A 24,371-nucleotide genomic window follows, 5' to 3' on the forward strand; every position below is an offset into this window, starting at 1 on the left:
GCATCCTCCATGTGTGGTACTTAACGCAGGGGTGAACTCCTCATCCGCGTTGGAATTACCTTCCTGTTATAGTTTCCAGTGCGTTCTTTGCTGTTCGTGCATCTCGGCGTAGGACCTGCTGTCCTCAGACTGTCCTACCTTGGTCTGTATGGGCGGAGCGCAAAGCCGCAAGCCCAGGAGACGAGCATCAGACGCCACTGGATAACAATGGTAAGTGGATTAAACCATGCTTACATAATACTAACCCTGGAACGGGTGACTTAATGTTGTTCTAACAGAACCGTTTGGATTAGCACTAACTAGGCCCTGTGGCCTCGGATATGCAGGACTGGAGAGGCGCAGGGGTGGGGTCTCTCCTTCCCAGCATTTACACAGCCACCTACCAAGCGGCTGAGATGCTCTCCTTTACCCCTCACATCCCAAGCAACACGCATGCTTACTCGCTTCGTCTAACTGGTCCCCAATAAGACACTGCCTAACCGGTGACCTCTTCCGCCTCCCTCTTGCATACACATTTGAGGTGGAAACTGGTCCACTAATTTACCAGAGACATTAAAAAAAACACCTTAAGATAAAACTTCAAACTTGAACCAGACATGCAGCTCAAGATGTCAGTGGGGGGCTTCTCTGGTGGCGCAGTGGTTGAGAGTCCGCCTGCCGATGCAGGGGACACGGGTTCGTGCCCCGGTGCGGGAGGATCCCACATGCCGCGGAGCGGCTGGGCCCGTGAGCCATGGACTCTGAACCTGCGCGTCCGGAGCCTGTGCTCCGCAACGGGAGAGGCCACAGCAGTGGGAGGCCCGAGTACCGCAAAAAAAAAAAAAAGAAGTCAGTGGGCACACCTTGGCTTTTAAAAGTTCCTAAATGAACATGCTTCCCTGAGATGCAAGGGAACCAAGAACCCAATTCTACTTGTTTGAGCCTCCAGACAAATAACCTCATTTTGTTCTCGTTTATCCTTCTGGAAAGAAGAGTTATATCACACACACACATGTGTGTGTGTGAGTGTATGTATATATCAATTAGGTGAAAGTGAAAGCACTGTAAAGGCCAGCAAATAGAGAATTCTCTCAAATTTCAAGACCACGATGCAACTTTATAACTTTAGAGCTTACACTTCACAAATACCACAATCGCAGAGTGTCCCATCTCCTTCTCCCAAACTTGAAAATTCAATCTCTTCTGATTCTTTTTCTGTCTTCCTAGCAAGCTCTTTCCTCAAAGCTATGAAAAGGGCTTCTTGTCGAGATCCTGAAAAAATACACTTAAGAAGGAATCCCAACTGTGATGACCCTTTGCAGGTGGAACGCTGGGAAGCACAAAGATCTGAAAATGACCTGTGAGGTAAGCTACTTACACCAGGCCTCAAAGTTCCTCTCTAATCAAGTCCAGTGAGTGCGAACTGGAGGGACGAGCGGACGGTGAGGAAGTTGGGGAGGTGACAGGGCCGGGCACAGGGCGAGCAGAGCACCATCCAGGGCACGACTGCAGAGAAGGGAGGAAGGGCTTAAGATGACTAGTGAAAGTCCACCACTGAGAGGAGAGAGAGAGAAGAACTCTAAAACAAAAAGATGTATATACAAACTGGGTCTTATTTTTACTTAGGCTTTTCCCTAAAATGCATGGAGATCTATGCTACAAAACCGCCCAAAAGCCAGCCTGAATCTTCCTTTCATTCTCGAGATCTACAAGGTACTGCCTGTATTTAAAGGCACTAAAGAATACAAAATCAGGGACTTCCCAGGCGGTCCAGGGGTTAAGACTCCGCACTTCCACAGGTTCCATCCCTGGTCAGGGAACTAAGATCCCGTGTGCCGTGCGGAGTGGCCAAAGGGGGGGGGAAAGAAGACAAATTTCACAGACACAATTTAAAATACAAATTCCCGTTAGGCGTGCTAGAGGTTCAACCTAAGCATTGCACCTTAACTTCTGAAAATCTATTCAGCTACAAAGTGGGCCCCCAAGGGCAGCTCATTGCCTGTCTGAGGTACCCCTTCCCCCAAAAGCACATGCGAGCTCCTATTTTGTTAAATCTGGATAGATATGAAGTGCGAGGTCATCATTCTGTAGGGCGAGAGAGGGAAATTTTCCACTCTCCCAGGAAGGCTGCACAGCATCTGAGAGTTCAGCCAGGTGAGGAGAGCAGGAAGAAAGACTCGCCCGGGTGCCCTTGGTCGACGTGGTGTGACACGGTTGATTTGGCCCTCATCTTCCTGAGTCTTTACTGCATTTCGTTTTCCAAGGGAAACCCTTAGCAGGGACACTGCTGAAGGGCCCTGAGACCTCCAGTTTTCTCCTGGGCATTCACCTCCCAAACTTGCAGAAAATCCTAATGAGGTCAACAAAAACAAACCTCCAAAACCATTCCCTGGCCCAATTTTGTGTTCTTCACTAGACACCAACAGGAAGTCAGAACACTACACTGAGAATGTTCCCACAAAGTTAGAATCAGTTTCCCTAATATGGCCAGGCCCTAAATATAGCCACAGTTTTTTTGTTCAAAAGACACTCCCTTACAGTTGTAGATGGAGGAAACGGTGGTGGGAAAGTGAGCGTAGAGCACAGGAAACCACGACCGTGCATTCAGAGGGCTCTTGTGTCCTTGACAAGGGCTGCCCAAGCAAAGACACCTGGAACACATGCCCTGTCCTCTCCAGGCTTTGTTCCCTCCACCGAGTCTGGGTTACCAGGAGGGAAGAGGAGAAATTACACACCCTGGGCCAGAAGTAATTCTACCGAGTTCTGAGAAGCAACACAGCATCACTAGTACACAAAGCAGTGAAAGGAGTAGAATTCCCTGCTTGAATTGTAACGATTCAGTACACCTACAGAACACACGGGAATTTAACGAAGGTGTGTCAAGCCTTCACAACTTACCTTCCAAATAACAACACACACCCACACACACCCACGGTCACAAAAGACTGGTAACGTTCACGTAACTGCCGTGAGGGGCTTTGGGCGCTTTCAGCGAATGGGATTTACGCGGAGCAAAATCTAGAACACAAAACTTGGCCCAAAATGCAGTCAAAGTTCCGCTTGAAACTTTTGAAAGGTTAAGTACCCTGGGTCTACACTTCAATTATAAACTCCTTCTGCAAGACATTTTAGCCAAAAAGCACCCAGCAGAGTGTCCAAGTTGGAAGTAGATGCTCAGTAAAACACCTGCTGGGAAAAAACTGTTACAGGGAAGTAAATGAACTTCTCAACACAAGCGTGCTGAAAGGCAATACAGGCCGTTTTAAGGCCCCGTGTTAAAGTTAGCCCAGGAGGGCGGACGGGCCTAGAGCGTTCAAGCTGGACTGTGCGCTCAAAGCGCGCAGGTCAAATGCAGGGTCTGTCGCCCCCATCTGCGGGTCGCGCTCTCTGCGACTTAACGTTCCCTCGGCCGTGAAAGGGGGATCGGATCACACCCGGCGCCCAAGGCTGCTGGGCGAGCAACCGGGAGAAAGCAACCGAAGGCACCCAGGATGCCAGCGCGCCGCCGGGGCGCGCGGCGCGTCTCCGGAGGCGCGTACCGGGGGTCAGTCCGTGCGCACACGCACCAGCTTCGCTGAGCGGGCACCTCGGGCCCCGCACACGCCCCGCGCAGCCGGCGCCCCGCGGCGGGGAAGCGGCTCGCTGCCAGGCACGCGTCCGAGAGCCGGTCCCACGGCGAGGGAGGAGGCGGTGCCGCGCTCGCGCCACAGCGTCTCCCACACAATAGGCTGCAGCGGCGCCCCAGGCCCCCCACGACCCGCGACCCCCGGGCCCGCGGCGGGTACCCCCGGAGCCCCGGCACCTCTAAGCGGGTGGGGGGGGGAGCGCCGCGCGGCGCCTGATTGGGGCCCACGGTGCCGGGTCGGCGGCGGCGGCGTGCCGGGCGGGCCCCTCCCCTCGTCCCTTCCCGCTCCGAGCCCCTCCGTCCCGCGGCCCCTCACCTGAAGGCCGGCCCCTCCCGGGGCGCCCGGCCCGGGGCTGCCGCCGCCGCCGCCGCCGCCGCCGCGGAGCCGCCGCCGCCCTTCCTGTTGAAGAGCCTCTGCAGCAGAGTCGGGGCCATGGCGCTGCGGCTCGGCTGCGGCTGCGGCTCCGCGGCCTCGGCCCGGCTCAGCGCGCGGCCGGGGGCGGCGGCGGGGCCATCGCGGCGCGGGCAGCTGTGCTCGGCGCCGGGGCCGCCGGCCGGTCATATGACGGGGCTGGCCCGCCGCCGCCGCCGCGCGCTGACAGTTCTCCCCGCGGGAGGAGCCGCCGCCGGCGCGGGAGGAGCGCGGCCGCCATTGGCCCCGGGACCCCGCCCGGCCCCGCATCCGGGGGCGGGGGCCGCGGGGGGCAGGAGGCGGGGGGCAGGGGGCGGGGCGAGGCGCTTAAAGGGGGCCTGGGGAGACGCGGGTGGGGGGGGGCGCTGGGCGCTTAAAGGGGGAGGGGGGTGGGGCCTCGGGGAGGCGGGGGCAGGGCACTTAAAGGGGGAGGGAGCGGGGGCGGAGAGGGGCGGTGCTTAAAGCGGGGGCCCCGAGGGCGGGGTGCGGGGCCAGCTGGGTGGGGGCCCTGGTGGGCAGGCGGCGGGGACCCGAGGGGTAGGGCTGGGGGCTGGAGTTTGGGGTGGAGGTTGTGGTGTTGGTGGGACGGGGGGCGGGGCCCGGTGGTGTTGGGGCGGGGGGGCGGCAGGGCGCTGGGACGCGGGGCGGGGGAGCGGGAGGGCGCTGGGACGCGGGGCAGGGGGGCGGGAGGGCGCTGGGACGCGGGGCGGGGCCCCTTGGGGGGCCGGGGTGGAGGGGTGGTGCTGGAACTGGGGCCGGGACCCGTGGGAGGGGGCAGGGGGGCGCGGCTCCCAAGGCGGCGGGGGTCCCCGGGGCGCTGCGTCCCTCGGAGCCCCGGAGAGCTGCAGGGCGGGTCTTTGTCGCGTTGAGACAAAGCCGCTGAACCTGGGCTCTCGCCTGTGCAGGTGCGCGGGCTCGTTCGCGGGAGGCGTGCGCTGGGGGAGCGGGCTTCCTGCACGAGGTCACCGCTCAGGGGTTGATTGGACGGAATCTCGCGACACCCCAGGCACTGGCGCTTGTGCCGGATCCACGTGAGAGTTCTCCGGGTTTGCTTTTATGAGGTTTTGGGGTTTTTTAATATTTGGTCGAGTAATTTGCTGTTTGGCATCTTGGTCCACCATCCCATAGTTACGTAAAAAGTTGCACGTGGAATTCACTACGTAGACTTAGAAACTTAAGCTATTTTAGAACAAGGGACTGCTTTCCTAATCATGTAACAGAGCACATCCTAACCTGATACCAGGCAGACGCTGTTTGGTGTGGGGAAGGGAGGTCTTACCGTGGTACCTGAGTTCACTCAGCTGCCAGCCCCTCCCTGGGTCTGTGAGAACTCCCGGCTGCGGTGTGAGGGACCAGCCTTCCAGCGCTGGCTGCCCAGCGTTTACACGGTGGTGAGATCCCGACCCACACCATGTCCTGCATGAGCCGCGGTCACTGAGCGCTTCACCTGGATTCTCTTAGACTTGTTGGAAGGAGGACTCTTGGAGACTCAAAAAGGCAAATGTATTTCCATGAATAGAAATATAATCCAACATATCTCTTCTGGGCCCAATTTAGTTTGCATTATCATTTTTTTATTGCGTAGGTTTCTGGCCTTGGTGGGAAGCTAGCTGTGAGTGAAGATGTGCTGAAATTTCACAAAAGTATGGGAAAGGTGGTAGAAATTGAAACGCAGTCATTTTTTTTTTCCTTCAGATTTTCACCATTAAAATGGTGAATTAAATGTTCATGCTGGTTCATCCTTTCCCATGATGGAGTGTGCACAGAACCCTGATTTGCAGCTCTGCTGTTTCTCTCTGTTTATTGAAAGCATCTACCTCACAGGACTGCCAGTACTGGTCAGTATCCTGTATTTCAGGTATTGGTCTCATCTGTTATGATTTTATTAAGACAAGGTCCTGAGTCGTATTATGGCCGGCCACACACCACCATTCCTTACCCCATCCTTGGTCAGAAAATATCTTTTATTCTTAAAACTAAAATCTGCATACTCGTGGTGTGCCTAGCAGCTTTTGCAACAGCGTACCAAAGAGGAATTTGGTATGGTGTCCTTGGTTCCTCACCTCCAAGGGCTGTTCCTGTCCCACCCCTGTCCAAGTCTGTGGGATCATCCACAAGGGACAATTAAAAACTCAGCCTGCCCCGCCATCTTTCTCAATTTTGGACCTGACTGGGCAAAGGAAAAGTGTGCATTTACAACTACAGACAACACTTCAGTTAGGGGAGAAAAAAGGAACTGAAATGGTGCCCTTCTCCCACTTTGCTTCCTCTCAACTCCACGTTGTTCCTCATCCTGGTTCTGGCCACACCTTTCTCGCTTTGGATTTTAAGTGTTACAAAAATCCTAACCCACCGAGTTCTGGGAGACAGCTCCAGACAGCCCTTGCACCCCAGCTTCACTGTTTCTCCTCCTGGCTGTTCCGGGCCTCTTCAGAAACCCCTCGAGTCCCCTGGCATCCGTTGGTCACTGCTTCAGCCCTGAGGCTTAGCGCCGTCCCAGGCTCCAGCACTGGTCCTTCCATAGTCTCATACACCTCATCCTCCATCTTGGACAGTAATCTGCCGGCCGCTCCTGCAGGCGGCCGTGGAAAGGAGGAGGAACCCAAACAATATCCTGAGGGTCTGGAGACGCAGAATAGGTCTCAGATGGGGAAGGCTGACTTCCTGGTCCTATTCCATTCTGAGTCCCGGTGAGCGTTCCCTCCAGTCTGAGTGTGAGTTCTGCAAATTGCTTTAGGTGTTTTGCTTCCACAATTAGAATGTCGTGGAGCCTGTAGCCTACCCGATACCTGTTACCCCCTTCTTCCCAACAGAAGCCCAGTTTTGTTCAGGTGTCCGTTCCTCCCTCAGGCCTGCGCACCTCAGGGAAGACCGACACTGTCCCCAGCCTGAGTCTGAAAGATCTACGGGAAATCCCGTTGCTTTTGCAAGGTGGTAGCTCAGGAATGAGCTAATGGAGAACAGGGGGCAAGAGGGAAAGGAGCTGGAGGGGAAGGAGGTGTTCTGGAAGTTTCTGCACTCTTCATAGAGAGCTATAAGGAGGGAGGTGGGGTTTTCCCTTCCTTTGGAGGTTGTATGTCTACGTGTAACGCGATAGTTCTTTTGCTGCAGCCTGAGCATGAAACCAGCCAGAGCAGGGAGGTGTGTCCCTCAATAACATTATTGAGCCACAGTCCCTGTACCCCGGCTGACCTTCCCCATTCAGTGAGATAATTTGCTAGTATCTGAAGCCAAAAGCAGTGTATAAGAGAGGGTCCTGTTTTCTGTCCTCAATTGCTTGTTATTTGAGGCAAGTAAACCCTACCTGCTTAACTTTCAGTGTACCAGGGGAACAGTCATCACCAATGGACCTCCTCTATTGTTTTCATATTTTGATGTCATTTTGCAAATCGTTTATAAGAGGCAAGAATAAAGGAATGGTGAAAATAATTTTTAAATTAATTTTTATTGGAGTATCGTTGCTTTACAATGTTGTGTTAGTTTCTGCTGTACAGCAAAGTGAATCAGCCATACATACACATATATCCTCTTTTTTGGATTTCTTTCCCGTTTAGGTCACCACAGAGCATTGAGTAGAGTTCCCTTTGCTATACACAGACTAGGTTCTTGTTAGTTGTCTATGTTATACATAGTTGTGTGAAAAATAATTTTTAAATAAATTTTAAAAAGAATTTAAACATAGCAAACTCAATTTTTTATTGCATATTTTCCTACATTTGAAGGAGCATTACCCTAACTGGCCATGAATACAACTATTGACAGGACAGAGGATTATGGATTTTTGCATCTCCAGCTCCATACGTGGATTCTGTGAGGTAATCGGTAGCAGGGATGTGGGGTTTTTTGAACAAATTAAATGTAAAAATGTTGATCTGATACTGTTACTTCTCAGTTTAAAAAGCTGCCCACAAGACACTCCTTCTTCCAAATTAAAAAAAAAAGTTTCTTTTCAGGTAATATTTACCTATTTATTAATGCCTCTAAGGTGTGTAACTTTGGTCCAGGCACTTAAATTCATGCACATATTTCAGATTCTGTGGACTTTATTTCACCTCCAGAGGCGAGGTCTTGGGAGCGATACAGAAACCCTCTCCCACTCATTCACACTCAAACACAGTGCATAACATTTAGAGGATGCAGGGAGGTACAAAGATGTTATGGTCATGTGTCCATCTGCAAGCTGGGTAAGTAGAAATAGCTACACATAACATGTGTGTGACCTTCCTTCCTTCCTTTTTCTTTCTTTTTTTTTTTTCTTCTTTGTTCACTTGTTCATTTGACAGGGATTTTATTTTGGGGGTCTGATGACCGCTTAAGTCAGTAGTTCAACAGACATCATACTTCATTGCTCTTCAATCGTGAATTCTACGTGAATTCATCCAGTTCTCGTATTTAGCCAGTAGTCATCTGGTGTGCCAATGCCACCTGTGCCCTAGCCACTGACTCTTCCCTGTCTGTTGCACAAAAATTACTTTGGAATTCTGCTTCAAACTGGGACTTGCCCACCCACATTCTGCCCCACCTCCCCTTCCTCAAAGCCCACTAAAACGACAGCAGAGGAATAAGAAGGTGTCGGCCTGCAAGGAACAAGGACAAAGGGCAGGAGAGATTTCCACAAACATTTGGCCAAGGACAAGTGTTTGCAGGTGGAAAGTGGATGAAGGAGGAGTAACTAGTTGATCAGAGAGGAGGAGTTCAAACCCAAGAATGAAGACGCAGGCCAGCCCCCCCGAGACTCTGAAGCCTCCGCACTTGGGAGGTGAGGGTCCCTGAAGGATGAGTGAAGGTCTACACGTGAACTAGTTAGACCCCAGGGCCCTTCTCTCCTCACCCTGCACTACCAGGCACCATGTATCCATCCGTGGGCCAAAGAGGGGCATCAGGTGAGTGCCTGGCCAGAGGGAGAGGATGGCAGCAGACAAAAGCTCTCCAGACATCTGCCGTGGCAGGAGCCCAGTGGAAGGCCGGTCCTCTACTAGAGCACCTGCTTGTGGATTTCACAAATCAGTACTCCACACAGAGAATTTCTTCTAAAATGCTTAGAGTCTCACTCCTCAGTATGAGGGGCAGTCCAGGAATCGGTAACCATGTGATGAACACCTGCAACATGGTAAGGAAAATACACACAGAAGTGAAAGGGAACTGGAGCAAACAGACAATGCAAGGAGAAAGGGACTTCAAAGCTGTAATTGATTAATAGCATCAAAGGGACAAAGTCAGATATGCCTGTAACACAAAAACAGGAAGCGATGAAAGAAGAACACTCAACAAGAAAGCTCTCTTGAAAATTAAATATATGATGTAAATAAAATATTCAGTGAAAAGAACTGAAGGACAAAGTTGGGAAAGATGGAAAATAGAAGAGGAAAGATGAGAATGTTGGTGAATCCATCCAGAGAATTACTAATAGGAGCTTCAGAAAGGAGATCAGAGAAAACAGTGGGGAGCAAATCATCAAAGAAATAATAAAAGAAAATTTCCCATAGCTGAAGGAGAGGTGTCCCCACATGGATAGGGCCTGCCCAGAACAGGACATGTCCTTGAACTTCAAGGCATTTCATCATTAAATTTCAGAACATCTTGGATAAGGGAAAAAAAACTGTAAAACCTTTCAGAGAGAAAAGCTAATCAAAAAATGGAGCAGGGGGTTTCCCTGGTGGCGCAGTGGTTGAGAGTCCGCCTGCCGATGCAGGGGACACGGGTTCGTGCCCCGGTCCGGGAAGATCCCACATGCCGCGGAGCGACTGGGCCCGTGGGCCATGGCCGCTAAGCCTGCGCGTCCGGAGCCTGTGCTCCGCAACGGGAGAGGCCACAGCAGTGAGAGGCCCGCGTACCGCAAAAAAAAAAAAAAAAAGGAGCAGGACTCAGAACAGCATCAGAGCCGTTTCTAGCTGCGCTTGATGGTGGCAGACAACAGAGCGGCACCTTAAACGTTCAGAGGGAAGACTGTTTTCATCCTAGGATCCTGGACTAAACTAAACCATAAATCAGTAGTGTAGAATACACACACTTTTAGATACACAAGTTCTCAAACATTGTACCTCCATTCTTTTTCAGGCAGCTGGAAGATGTACGTATGTTAGCAAAATAGGGGATTAAAACAAGAGAAGGGAAGATACAGGCAACAAGATACTAGGAAAAAAAGCAGCTAGGTGGCAAGAAGCGCGACCCAGGACCTCTCGAAAACAACAGGCTAGGGGCAGGAGAAGGGAAGGGGCTCCAGAGGTAGCTAAGGAAAACAGAACCAAGTATTCGAGTGTAAGGAGTATATTATTAATAAGTATATGGCAGAGGTGCTGGAGCATTGGGGAAAAATTAACGATAGGTAGCTGGAAAACCAAACAAATGATAAAATGAGGCAATTATTAACTTCAGAAAAAAAGAAAGCGTGTGCAGGAAAAGAAAAAGTGGTTGCAATGCGTTAGTTGGCTCTTGGTCACTGAGTGACCGATATTTATATAGTCTCACTCATGTAACGTCAGCTATTGATTTAACAAAAATTATACGTAACTATGCTGGGGGAGGGAAGAAGAAAAGTGGGGTCGGGGTAAGGGAGGGATAGTCTAGTACTTATTCACAATGGCGGGAAGTCAAGAGACAAGGACTTAAATAGGCAAATCAAGAAACAGTGACAGAAGCATATAACTTTTTAAAGAGATGGAGGAAGATATCAGTGAAGCTAGCTAGAAAAGTTGAAGGTGGTAACCTGTAGGGCTGGGACTGGCTGTGGGGAAGGGTGGGGCAGGAGACCCATGTTTGTTTGTTTTTTAATTTATTTATTTTTGGCTGTGTTGGGTCTTTGTTTCTGTGCGAGGGCTTTCTCCAGTTGCAGCGAGTGGGGGCCACTCTTCACCGCGGGGCGTGGGCCTCTCACTATCACGGCCTCTCCCGCTGCGGAGCACAGGCTCCAGACGCGCAGGCTCAGTAGTTGTGGCTCACGGGCCCAGTTGCTCCGTGGCATGTGGGATCTTCCCAGACCAGGGATCGAACCTGTGTCCCCTTTACTGGCAGGCGGATTCTTAACCACTGCGCCACCAGGGAAGCCCCCGCTGGGTTTTATTATAAAGCCTTTTAGTACTATTTGACTTTTTATTTTATTTATTTTATTTTTAAAACATCTTTATTGGAGTATAATTGCTTTACAAGGGTGTGTTAGTTTCTGCTTATAACAAAGTGAATCAGCTACAGGTATACATATATCCCCATATCTCCTCCCTCTTGCATCTCCCTCCCTCCCACCCTCCCTATCCCACCCCACTAGGTGGTCACAAAGCACTGAGCTGATCTCCCTGTGCTATGCGGCTGCTTCCCACTAGCTATCTATTTTACATTTGGTAGTGTATATATGTCCATGCCACTCTCTTACTTCATCCCAGCTTACCCTTCCCCCCTCCCCGTGTCCTCAAGTCCATTCTCAACGTCTGTGTCTTTATTCCTGTCCTGCCCCTAGGTTCTTCAGAACCATTTATTTTTTTAGATTCCATATATATGTGTTAGCATACAGTATTTGCTTTTCTCTTTCTGACTTAACCTCACTCTGTGTGACAGACTCTAGGTCCATCCACCTCACTACAAATAACTCAATTTTGTTTCTTTTTATGGCTGAGTAATATTCCATTGTATATATGTGCCACATCTTCTTTATCCATTCCTCTGTTGATGGACACTTAGGTTGCTTCCAGGTCCTGGCTATTGTAAATAGTGCTGCAGTGAACATTGTGGTATATGTAGCTTTTTGAATTGTGGTTTTCTCAGGGTATATGCCCAGTAGTGGGATTGCTGGGTGGTATGGTAGTTCTATTTTTAGTTTATTAAGGAACCTCCATACTGTTCTCCATAGCGGCTGTATCAATTTACATTCCCACCAACAGTGCAAGAGGGCTTCATTTTCTCCACACCCTCTCCAGCATTTATTGTTTGTAGATATTTTGATGATGGCCATTCTGACCGGTGTGAGGTGATACCTCATTGTTATTATTATTTTTTTAAAAGAAGATGTTGGGGGTAGGAGTTTATTAATTAATTTATTTTTGCTGTGTTGGGTCTTCGTTTCTGTGCGAAGGCTTTCTCTAGTAGTGGCAAGCAGGGGCCACTCTTCATCACGGTGCGCGGGCCTCTCACTATCGCGGCCTCTCTTGTTGTGGAGCACAGGCTCTAGACGTGCAAGCTCAGTAGCTGTGGCTCACGGGTGTGACACGGGATGCTCACATCCCGCGGCATGTGGGATCTTCCCAGACCAGGGCTCGAACCCGTGTCCCCTGCATTGGCAGGCGGACTCTCAACCACTGCGCCACCAGAGAAGCCTCTTCACTGTAATTTTGATTTGCATTTCTCTAATGATTAGTGACGCTGAGCATCCTTCCATGTGATTGTTGGCAATCTGTATATCTTCTTCGGAAACTATTTGACTTTTTAAATGATAGATATGAATGTGCTTGTGTGTGTGTGTGTTTTCCTTTGATAAAAAGTAAAGTTTGTTTTTAAACAGTCTCACTTGTGGACACTGTTCAAGTCCTATTTCTGGGCCTGATCTTGTGAGATTCCAATCTAGTGAGAGTGGGACTCAGGAAATGAACTTTACGTAGAACCTCAACAAATTCGGATGCGAGGACTTTCCGGTGGTGCAGTGGTTAGGAGTCCACCTGCCAGTGCAGGCGATACGGGTTCAAGCCCTGGTCCAGGAAGATCCCACATGCCGCGGAGCAACTAAGCCCGTGCACCACAACTGCTGAGCCCACGTGCCACAGCTACTGAAGCCTGCACGCCTAGAGTCCGTGCTTTGCAACAAAAGAGGCCGCCGCCGTGAGAAGCCCGCGCACCGCAACGAAGAGCAGCCCCTGCTCGCCACAACGAGAGAAAAGCCCGCGCACAGCAACGAACACCCAATTCAGCCAAAAATAAATAAACTAATTAATTAAAAAAAAAAAAGAAAACTGGATGCAGATGGTTTGTGGACAATACTTTGAGAAACATCACTCAGATCCCCTGAAATTCTACACAAAGTCTTGCAAGAATGTGCAGTTTTTTGGAGAAAGACCATACTTTTAAGATTCTCTTTGATGCCCCCAAACCCAAAAAAGTTTAAGCATTGCTGTTCTCTGTCTGCATTCCTTCCAAGAATAATTGAGATTCCATTCATTAATTAAGGTCAAAAGCACAGCTAATTATTGTTGTAGTGAGTTAAATACTTTGTAAAACTCATTAATGTTATAGACTGGAAAGCACTGGCTGAATTTTCAGTCCATTGCTTAGCACTGCCAAGGCGGATAGCAGTGCATTAGTACTTCAGTGCATTGAATATAAATCGAGTGGCTTGATACGCTAACACAAGTGTAAATCAACTATACTTCAATTAAAAAAAAACCAGTGGCTTGAAAAAGTTAATGTGGATCCATTGGCACCTACCAGTGATGTTGACCAAGCCTATAGTTAAATTTTATTCAGTTGGAAAAAACGTGCATATGTTGTCATTCAGTGGTATCTTTATATAATAATGCCACATAAATAGTGCTGGAGTCCAACTAGAAAAGTTAATGCAGGTATTTTGACAACCTTGTACTTTTATTCAACATTTTAGTAACTTTATGGTGTAAACCAGCCTTTCTCAAATTTATTTAACCTTTCAACCTTTTAAAAATTGTTTTTGTCTTTATAAAACACAAGAGGAGTTCATGAGTTGTGATTTGGATTAAACTAGACAGCAAAATATGATTTCAGATTAATTGCTGGAAGGAATTAAATTTGGATTCATACGTTTCCTTTAAACCTTGTTATACATTAAGAAGTTAGAGCAGTTACTTTTTTTAGTGACTATAAAAAGTATAAAATATTTTTAAAAGATACATTACATAGACCAGCACAAACCAGTAGCCAAGTTAGTATTTGTTGAATGAATAACAACATATAGCATGGCAATTGTTAGTTATTTAAGCAGACTGTATGCCAATTTGCATATCAAATGTTTCTTATTAATAGATCAGTCATCTCTGATATTCTTAGGTGTGGCACACTATTTCTTAAAAATAATAGCAAGGCCATCCGTAACACTTACTGTGTCCCAGACCTTGTCCTAAGCATTTTCTTGTTGTTAGTTCATTTAACCCTGGCAACAACTCTATGAGGGAAGTAGTATTATCACTCCCATTTTACAGATGAGAAAACTGATACACGCAGTTAAGTAGCTGTGCACAGCTAATGAAAAGCCAAGCAATGATTAGAAACCATCAGTCTGGCACTAGAATCTTATCCTTTTAACTACTCTCACAAGACAAACTATTACAGAAAAACAATCACATAAGCAATTATATCAATATACTGTACAATAAAATATCAAATGAAATCTGCATGATACCTCTTGTTTAACAGGCAAAGATTTTGCATCATTTTTTGATAGCCTTGAACTAATATTTCTATTTCACTTGTCCCACATAATTTTATCTTAATGTAAAACAATCTGTATACTTCAAAATTTTTGATTATTCAATTATACTCTGTAACAAAATATGTATATAAATTTAATTTTCTGGGCTAATGAAGCTCTAAATTAAAATATCCTATCATTCTAGTTCAAAATTTATCAATATAACAAAAATTTATAATTCTTAAACATAAAAAATAAAATTGTGCTATAAATGCATTTCTCAATGACAGATAAAGCTAAGATTCACCTTATTCACTCTTATGGATAAATATTACTCATTGCAAGAATCAGACAGGTTCAACATTAATTCATACTTTTCCTTTGTTGTTATAGACGTAAACGCTGAGAAACTGTATTTACGTAAATAAGTAGATGAGAATGGAAGGAATTTTGTTACAGCATTATAATTTTTTCCAAGTCAAATTTTAAAAAAATCACTGTGTTCTAAACATTAAAAATTAGACTGGTGTCCAACATATGAAAAACTCACTGTTAGAAGTTAACATTAATTTTCAACTGTTTTTCATGGACTTTCTATTCTCTTCTACGTATTTGTTTTTTCCTTTTCAGTCAATTATGAGACTCTCGTCATTATAGATTTAGAGGATATTTTGATTTCCTCTAAATTTTCAAGGGCCAAGTCCCTCACTTACTCTCATTCTCATAAAAAATTTTTTCTGGCTCTTATTTACCTTTCCCAATCATTTTTATATCAACTTGTCAATTTTGTAAAAATCTGGGTTGGGATGTTTACTGAAGTGCACTGCATTTTAGATGAATTTGGGCATATTTGATATTGTTCCAATACTGACTCTTCCCATCCAGGAACTCAGAAAGTCTCTCCACCTCTGCAAGCCTTGTATCATGTCCCACAATGAAGTTTCATAGTTTTTGTTTCATGGGTTTCGCATATTTTTTTCTGAATTTAAGATACATATATTTTGACCACTTCAAACGCATTCTTCCTTCCTTCCTTCCTTTTTCTTTTTTTCCTCTTGCCATCCCAAATAGATTGCAAACCCTTGTGGGATTGGAAATGGACTGCCTTATAACCTCCTAAGTGCCTAGGACAAAGCTGTGCTGGAACGGTTAAGGAAAGAAATACTTGTTGAAGAAATCAATGAATGAAAGTCCTGATTCATAAACTAGAAACGCGACAGGAATGATCTGGGAGAGATTCTTGGAAAGGATTCAAAAGAATTATAGTTCCTTAAAACTGGATGATAGTGCGGCTTGATTCTACCGCATGGCAGATTTGACAAGCCGTTTGATATATTTCTTTTAACTAAAGAGACAAAATGACCTGGATATTGGACAGAGTCTCCCAGTGTGGGTTCACTCAGGGACCCAGAGGACATAAATATTTGCTTCTCATTTCCTAAGGCTTTGAGAAAAATGCTCAAGTTTTTCCCCCTGTGAGGGTTCCAGAAACATTATTTTCACTGAACATTAAGGATCATTTAAAATTTTCTTGTAAGAAGGATGTCTGGGGAGTTCCCTGGGGGCCTAGTGGTGAGGATTTGGCACTTTCACTGCCGTGGCCCTGGGTTCAAGCCCTGGTCGGCGAGCTGAGGTCCCGTAAGCCGCGTGGCATGGACTTGGGGTCTCCTTCCTCCTCGAGGCCACTTTCGAACTCCTCCCCTCCCCCCATCCCCAGCTTTGAATCTCACGTCATCAGATACACCACCTCCTGTGCCTCACTGCCCTTTGCCCTTATTTCTCAGAGATTTTAGCAGCTGGCGCCCTGTCCTCGTCTCCAGGAAAAGTCCTGTCATGATTCTAAGTCATTTCAATATCCGTTTGGCTCGGGCTTCAGCTTTCCAGCCCTCAGCCCCTTGACTTCCTTTCTTCCTAGGCTTTTGCCTGGGTCAGTCATGCACCGTGAGATCACACCCTAGAGCTTGACCTCATACTCTCAATGGTCAGCATGCTCTGGTACCACCACTGCCACCCCCGGCGCCTCTGGTCCCTGACACCCTGTTCCTGTGCTGAGGTCTGCAGCCCCTCGACCCACCACCTCCCAGTCACGGCTCAGCCCCCCGGACCCCCTCTCTCCTCCTTACCTAGCATACTTTCCTTGGTCAATTACTATTTCACTCCCTTGCAGAGAGTTCTAATTATCCACCTGCCCTATCCATCCTCCTTCCTTCCAAGATGCTAGAATTATAGCTGAGCACACAGCTGGCCATATACACGACATTTCCTGGGCTTCCTTGATTTAAATGTGGCCGTAGGACCAACCTTTTACCAACGGAATAAGCGCCTAAGTGATGTGCGACCCCTGCAGGCTGGGCCCTTAAAACAAGCGCAGTGCTTTCTCCTCATGCGTTCTTTCCCCTCCTGATAACGGGTAAAGATGTGCCTGCTTCCCAGTACCCACGATTCAGATGGGAACAAAGCCCTATCACGAAAGACAAACGAGAGAGAAAGCCCCTCCCTCTGCCCCTTAAAGGATCCTCTGAAGCTGAGACCCAGTAACCTGGAACGGTCACTTCGGTCTGTGGCTTGAAATAGACATAAAATCTGCTTTAAGTCTCAGAATTAATGTTGGATTGCTTTGTTACAGCAGCCTACCTTGACTCTAAAGAATACAGCTCTCGGGGCTTCCCTGGTGGCGCACTGGTTGAGAGTCCGCCTGCCGATGAGGGGGACGCGGGTTCGTGCCCCGGTCCGCGAAGATCCCACATGCCGCGGAGCGGCTGCGCCCGTGAGCCATGGCCGCTGACCCTGCGCGTCCGGAGCCTGTGCTGCGCAACGGGAGAGGCCGCAACAGTGACAGGCCCGCGTACCGCAAAAAAAAAAAAAAAAAAAAAAAAGAATACAGTTCTCAACGCCCCTGGTTGTCTCCCGTCTGAATACTCCCCTGGCAAGACCACAAGCCTGGTTGAAACTCCACCTCTCCCTCCCCTGAGCTCATCCATGGTTTCTGGCCAGAGAAAAACTCTTGCCGATCAGGCTCACTTTAATTTCTGGACACTGAACCCCCAGTAGGCTTTGAACGCTGCCTGGTAATCACACCATCCCTCCCCCTCGCCCGGCCTCCGGGACAAACCATCCTCCTTGCCCAGACCTCCCACAGGGCATCCCCAGCCTCACGCTCGGCTGGTGACCCTGCGTTCTATTTCCCTGAAGGAACTGAAAGCTCCAGGATTTCAAGGCGCGCCTGTCTCCTATGTCCCGAGCCTCTCGCACCCGTGCCCACCTCCTGTTACTGTGGGTGACCGGTCCGTTCTTCCACGTTTGCACCAGATCTCAAAAACTTCTTCTCTATGCAGAGACTTTACCCTAGCCATTCTCCCTTCTCTCCGGCACCATCGCATTTTCTCTCTCTGCTTCACCTTCCCCATAGCATACAAATGTTCCTTCATTTCTCCCACCTAGAAAAAAATCTAAAAAGCCTTTCAAGAGCCCTTTCCTCATGGCTATCCCTTCAGCACTGCTGCTGCTTTTTTATATGTCTTGAATTTAGCTTTTGTCTTTTTGTTTTAAATTATTTTGAAAAACTTCAAGCATACACAAAGGTAGAAAGACATATATCATTACCCAGTTTCAAAGACTGTAAACATTTTGTCAATCTTATTTCATGCACCTGCCTTCCCTAAATCTGGAGTATCTTAAACCAAATCCCAGACGTCGTATCATTCACCTATAAATCATCCACTGTACATCTCTAACACATAATGACTCTAAAAGATGCCAGTCACAATACCAGTATCATGCAACAAACCTACAATAAATACATGATCAGGGGTTAAATTTCCTAGTTTGTCTCAAAAACATCTTTCTTTTATAATAGATTGGCTCAACTCAGGCACTCAACATGTTGTATTTAGAGGTGGTTTTTCGTCTCTAACAGTTTCGCCCCCTCCCCTTTTCATGCCATTTATGTTTTCTGGTTTTTTATACAAAGCTCATTTTCCCCGTGGAAGTCCCCACGTTCTGGATTCGGCTTACTGCATCCTCATGACTCTTCCAGCATGTTCCTGTCTCTCTTATATTTCCTGTAAATTGATAGTAATAGCTTTTCTTTTTTCCATTTTTAAAAATCAAAGTTGATTTACAATGTTGTGTTAATTTCAGGTGTACAGAGAAGTGATTCAGTTATATACATATAGAATACATATAATATATATATTTTTCATATTCATTTCCATTATGGTTTATTACGGGATATTGAATATAGTTCCCTGTGCTATACTGTAGGTCTTTGTTGATTATCTGTATCATATACAGTAGAGTGTGCATGTTAATCCCAAACTCCTAATTTATCCCTCCCCCCCTTTCCCCTTTGGCAACCACAGGTCTGTTCTCTATGCCTGTGAGTCTGTTTCTGTTTCTTAGACAAGTTCATTCGTGTCCTACTCTAGATTCCTCATATAAGTGTGATATCACATGGCATTTATCTTTCTCTGGCTGACTTCACTTAGTGTGCTCATCTCCAGGTCCATCCATGTTGCTGCAAGTGGCATTATTTCATTCTTTTTCTGGATGAGCGGTAGTAACATCTTGGGGCTTGATTCTCTGCTTTCTGGAACCCACCTCGGTCTCGCATTCACCCTCCCACCATCTAAGACTGTGTGTGGTCAGGCTCCTTAATGACCCACATCGCTACGACAGACGGAATGGCCTGTTCTCAGGCCCCTCTTCCCGCTCCAACGGCAGTATGGGAACTTGTCACTGTGCCCCCTGGGTGACCTCCTATGTCTGGCTCGCAGGACTCCATCCTTGGGTTCTGCTCTTAGCCTCGCTTGTTGCTCCTTCCCCGTCTGTTCTGTGGCTCCTCTGACCACTCCTACCTCTACGTGTTGGTGCACTGGAGGATGCTTTTCCATTTCCCTTCTCTACATGCACTAACTTGATGCTCTCATCCAGCCAGTTCTCAGGCTTTGCTGACCATTTTACATGTGCTGACTTCCTAATTTTAGAGCTTCGGCCCGGGTCCCTCCCGCAAACCCCAAATTCCCATAGCCAGCTGTTGAGCTGGTATTTCCATTTGCGTGTCTAACGAGCACCTCTGTGTGGTCCTGCCTGTGATTGGACACCTGAGCTCCTTCCCAGTCTGCTCCCCCTTAGACTCCTTCATCACAGTTCATAGAAGGTCACCCTTCCAGTTTTTCAGGTCCGAAATCTCAGAGTCATTCTAGACTCTTTCTCTCAACCCCACGTAGAATCTGTCATAAATCCGAGTGACTACTTTCACAACACACCCACAGCCTGGATATTTCCCACCACCTCTGCTGCTGTCATCTTGATGCCACCCTTTGTCATCTCGCGCCTCACCCCATCGCTCCTAACTGCTCCATCCCGCTCCCTGTTCTTAGCACAGCAGTTAGGGTGAGCTTTCAAAAGTGCAGGTCACCACCTCACTCCGGTAAGCATGGCCATCATCACAAAGTCTACAAACAGCAGGTGCTGGAGAGGGTGTGGAGAAAAGGGAACATCCTTCCTCCTGCACTGCTGGTGGGAATGTAAACTGGTGCAGCCACTACGGAGAACAGTATGGAGGTTCCTTAAAAAACTAAAAATAGAGTTACCATATGATCCAGCAATCCCACTCCTGGGCACATATCTGGACAAAACTGTAATTCAAAAAGATACATGCACCCCAGCGTTCACAGCAGCACTACTTGCAATAAGCAAGATATAGAAGCAACCTAAGTGTCCATCAACAGAAGAATGGATAAAAAAGATGTGGCACATATATACAATGGAATATTAGCCATAAAAAAGAATGAAATAATGTCATTTGCAGCAATATGGATGGACCTAGAGATTATCATACTAAGTGAAGTAAGTCACACGAAGAGAAATATCATGATATCACTTATATGTGGAATCTAAAAAAAGATACAAATGAACTTATTTACAAAACAAACAGACCCACAAGCATAGATAACAATCTTATGGTTACCAAAGGGGAAGGGGGAGAGGGATAAACTGGGAATTTGGGATTAACGGATACACACCGCTATATATAAAATAAATAAACAACAAGGACCTACTCTACAGTACAGGGAACTATGCTCAATACCTTGTAATAACCTATAACAGAAAAGAATCTGAAAAAGAATATATATGTATATATTCAGATGTGTATACATATGTGTGTATGTGTGTTTCTGTCCTGCTCCCCCAAAACTTCTCTGCCATCTCCCGCATGGTCTCCCCCTTGCTCTCCCGACTCTGGCCACACTGGCCCTCCTGCTGTCCCACCACCCGCCTGCCTCTCCCTCCCCGTCCCTCTTCCTACCACCCCTGCCCCCCTCCACTCATCTTAGCTTTAGGTGCTCTGACTGGGATGGTCTTCCCACTGCATCAGCGCAGCTCACTCCCTCACTTCCTTCAGACTTTGCCCTTCCATCGAATCCTTTCCTGACTACCCTCTTCAAACTTCCATTCCCCTAGAAGTAGAATTGGTGGGTCAAAGAGCATAAGCATTTGAGTTTTCATAAATCCTAAATCTGACCAAATTACTGTCACCAGCATGAGCATACAAGTTTCCCCTAGAGCCTGGCCAATTGAGGCTGTTAACAGCTTTTGAATTCTTGAGACAGTGTAGTTTAATTTGCCTTTCTTTTCTCACGTGAGTTTGAACATGAGTTTAAGAGCCATTTCTGGCAATCTGTATATCTTCTTTGGAGAAACGTCTATTTAGGTCTTCTGCCCATTTTTGGATTGGGTTGTTTTTTTGATATTGAGCCACATGAGCTGCTTGTATATTTTGGACATTAATCCTTTGTCAGTTGCTTCATTTGCAAAGATTTTCTCCCATTCTGAGGGTTGTCTTTTCATCTTGTTTATGGTTTCCTTTGCTGTGCAAAAGCATTTAGGTTTCATTAGGTCCAATTTGTTTATTTTTTATTTCCATTATTCTAGGAGGTGGGTCAAAAAGATCTTGCTGTGATTTATGTCAAAGAGTGTTCTGCCTATGTTTTCCTCTAAGAGTTTTATAGTGTCTGGCCTTACACATGAAAAGATGTTCAACATCACTAATCATTAGAGAAATGCAAATCAAAACCACAATGAGGTACCTATCACCTCACACTGGTCAGAATGGCCATCATCAAAAAATCAACAAACAATAAACGCTGGAGAGGCATTTATTGGAGAAAAGGGAAGCCTCTTGCACTGTTGGTGGGAATGTAAATTGATACACCCACTGTGGAGAATAGTATGGAAGTTTCTTAAAAAAACAAAAATAGAACTACCACATGACCCAGCAATCCCACTGCTGGGTATATACCCTGAGAAAACCGTAATTCAAAAAGCTACATGTACCACAGTGTTCACTGCAGCACTATTTACAGTTGCCAGGACATGGAAGCAACCTAAGTGTCCATTGACAGATGAATGGATAAAGGAGATGTGGCACATATACAATGGAATATTACTCAGCCATAAAAAGAAACGAAATTGAGTTATTTGTAGTGAGGTGGATGGACCTAGAGTCTGTCATACAGAGAGAAGTCAGTCAGAAAGAGAAAAACAAATACCGTATGCTAACACATATATATGGAATCTAAGAAAACAGTACTGATGAACCTAGTGGCAGGGCAGGAATAAAGACACACATGTAGAGAACGGACTTGAGGACACAGCGGGGGATTGGGAAGCTGGGATGAAGTGAGAGGGTGGCATGGACACATACACACTACCAAATGTAAAATAGATAGCTAGTGGAAAGCAGCCGCATAGCACGGTGAGATCAGCTCCGTGCTTTGTGACCACCTAGAGGGGTGGGATGGTGGGGTGGGAGGGAGGCTCAAGAGGGAGGGGATATGGGGATATATGTATATGTGTAGCTGATTCACTTTGCTATACAGTAGAAACTAACACAACAATGTAAAGCAATTATACTTCAATAAAGATATTAAAAATAAATGAAAATAAAATACAAATGCTACTACATTAAAAAAAGGAGCCATTTATATTCCCATTTCTGAAAGCTGTAAGTTCATATTCCTCAGCCACTTTTCTAAGGATGTTGGTCTTCTCATTTACTTTGTAGCAGCTCTTTGTGAACTACAGAAGTAAGTACTTGCCTGTGATAATAGCTGGAACTGCCAACTACAAACTGGCACTTGCCAGCTCCCTCTACAAGGATTAAATCATGAGGCGCAGCAGCTGCTGACCTTCAACACCCCCTAAAAGGAGTTCAGGCTGGAGATCAGGAATGAGGCCCTCTGTGCTCTGGGAGAAACTGGCAGAACAGGTCTTCAGATAGTTAGATATTTTCAGGAGAAGATTTTGCATCTTCTCATACCTAGAAAAGCACTAAAATCCTTCATGGTGACATCTGGTCCTCGAGACTAGCAGCAAACTTCTGCCAAAATGTGTGCTTGATTGCACGTCCCCCCTTCACTAGAGTCACGTACATACTGACCTCCCCCCTCCCCCCGCCTCTGTGGAGCATTTTCTCAGAGCTCTCTGAAATGCTGTCTCTCAGGCCCTAGTCCTCCTTTTGCCCCAAATAAAACTTAACTCACAACTCTCACATTGTGCATTTTTTTTCAGTCTACAGAATAAAATGTTCCCAGCTTGTCATCTTTGACTTTATGATTTTTCTATGCAGAAGTTTTAAAAATTGGAAGTCTATTTCATTAATATTTTCTTTTATGGGTTCTGAGTATTGTGTCATACTATAAAATCCCTCTCCCATCTGAGATAACTTTTTTCTTTTCCATTTAAATCTTTTATGCATCTGGAATTCATTTTGGTACAAGATGTGCATTACATGTCCGACTTTATTGCTTTTACAGATGGTCCCCCATTTGCCCCGCACCGTTTGGTGAATGCTCCATGTTTTCTCCGTCGACATGAAACGCCTCCCAGGAGATTCTTGGGCAGACTTCATGGCTTCTGAGCTGAGCTTGTGGTGACAGTGGTTCCTCTTTGTGAAACCTCTCCAGGCAGGCAGAGACCTCAAACACGCCACTGAGAGCTGCAAACAAGTCAAACCTGCACCAGTACCGGCGTATGTGAGGTCTCCAAATTGCAGCCTGGAATGATGTGAGCGCATGATTCCCATCTAGTTGGTTTCTCCACTCCACATACCGTCTCTCCAATAAAGTCAGGAGGTGACAGGGAATAGTCACATGGTTTTGGTTGTTTGTTTTGCAGACTTTACTCCGTCAACATGTGAGGAAGACCTGAACTTAATATTTGCAAAGCACTTTGAACTACGGAGAAGAAAGGTGCTATGTAATCCTCGTGTTATCTTTTAGATTTTGAGCATGTTACTGTGACATCAGCATCCTAGGCTTAATGAAGTTTTATTTCAGCTAATATAAGTTCATCCTTCTGTGTTCAACTAGCTGTGAAACCAAGCCACTGGGTGTGGATTATGAGGGCTGAAGCTTTGGGGAGTGCGGTGAAATTTTTCAGAATTCGTGATAGCATATAAGACCACTGAAGCCGGTTTACCTGCCTTCTATCTACAAGGATGCTTTTTAAACTAGGACACACGTCTATTGTTCAGTGATAATTATAGTGATAATGCTGACACCAAGATACTGCAAAATCCTGCTGCACCTTTTGAATTAAGTTCTGAATCATCAAAAATAATTATAATATAATTTAAGTTTCAAGACAATTTGGCTGTGTTCCTTAATGGTTAGGAGTTTTGTTTAAGACACAGACAAGGGTGAATTTAATCTTGATTCTTCCACCTTTTATCTGAGTAACTTTGAGCAAGTATCCCAACTTCTGTAAGCTTTAATTTCTCATATAGAAATGGTAATGATAATAGTACTTATTGTTATAGGGACTAATAAGAAAATCCATTTAAAGCAAAATAAGGCACTTCCTGTCTGACTGGCAAAGATCAAAAAGATCAATAACACCTCTGGAGGTGACCGTCTGGTGGAGACAGGTATACTGCTCAAGGGGGTGTATATCGATATAGCTACCACATAAAACAGTTTACAGTATCTATC

General features: G+C 46.5%; 1 protein-coding gene and 1 long non-coding RNA gene across 5 annotated transcripts in view; one reads left to right on the forward strand and one right to left on the reverse strand.

Annotated features, from left to right (window-relative positions):
- The window catches only part of FNIP2 (folliculin interacting protein 2), a 124,572-nt gene extending 120,533 nt beyond the window's left edge, over positions 1-4,039 (reverse strand). The window contains exon 1 of the mRNA XM_030865737.2: positions 3,921-4,039. Within this exon, the coding sequence (XP_030721597.1) occupies positions 3,921-4,039 (119 nt within the window). The remainder of the gene's footprint in view (positions 1-3,920) is intronic.
- A 766-nt stretch (positions 4,040-4,805) lies between these two features.
- LOC115858139 (uncharacterized) lies at positions 4,806-24,016 on the forward strand. 4 transcript variants are annotated; one of them, XR_009564145.1, is made up of 4 exons: positions 4,806-5,047; positions 5,712-5,854; positions 7,739-7,831; positions 15,448-15,740. It is a non-coding gene; the product is annotated as an uncharacterized lncRNA (long non-coding RNA). The 4 variants fall into 4 exon arrangements; XR_004041545.2 differs by lacking the exon at positions 15,448-15,740 and adding an exon at positions 23,196-24,016 and having other exon boundaries at positions 4,806-5,854; XR_009564144.1 differs by having other exon boundaries at positions 4,806-5,854.
- The last annotated feature ends 355 nt before the right edge of the window (positions 24,017-24,371 follow it).

This window comes from Globicephala melas, chromosome 5 (assembly GCF_963455315.2).
Source record: "Globicephala melas chromosome 5, mGloMel1.2, whole genome shotgun sequence".
NCBI lineage: Eukaryota > Metazoa > Chordata > Mammalia > Artiodactyla > Delphinidae > Globicephala > Globicephala melas.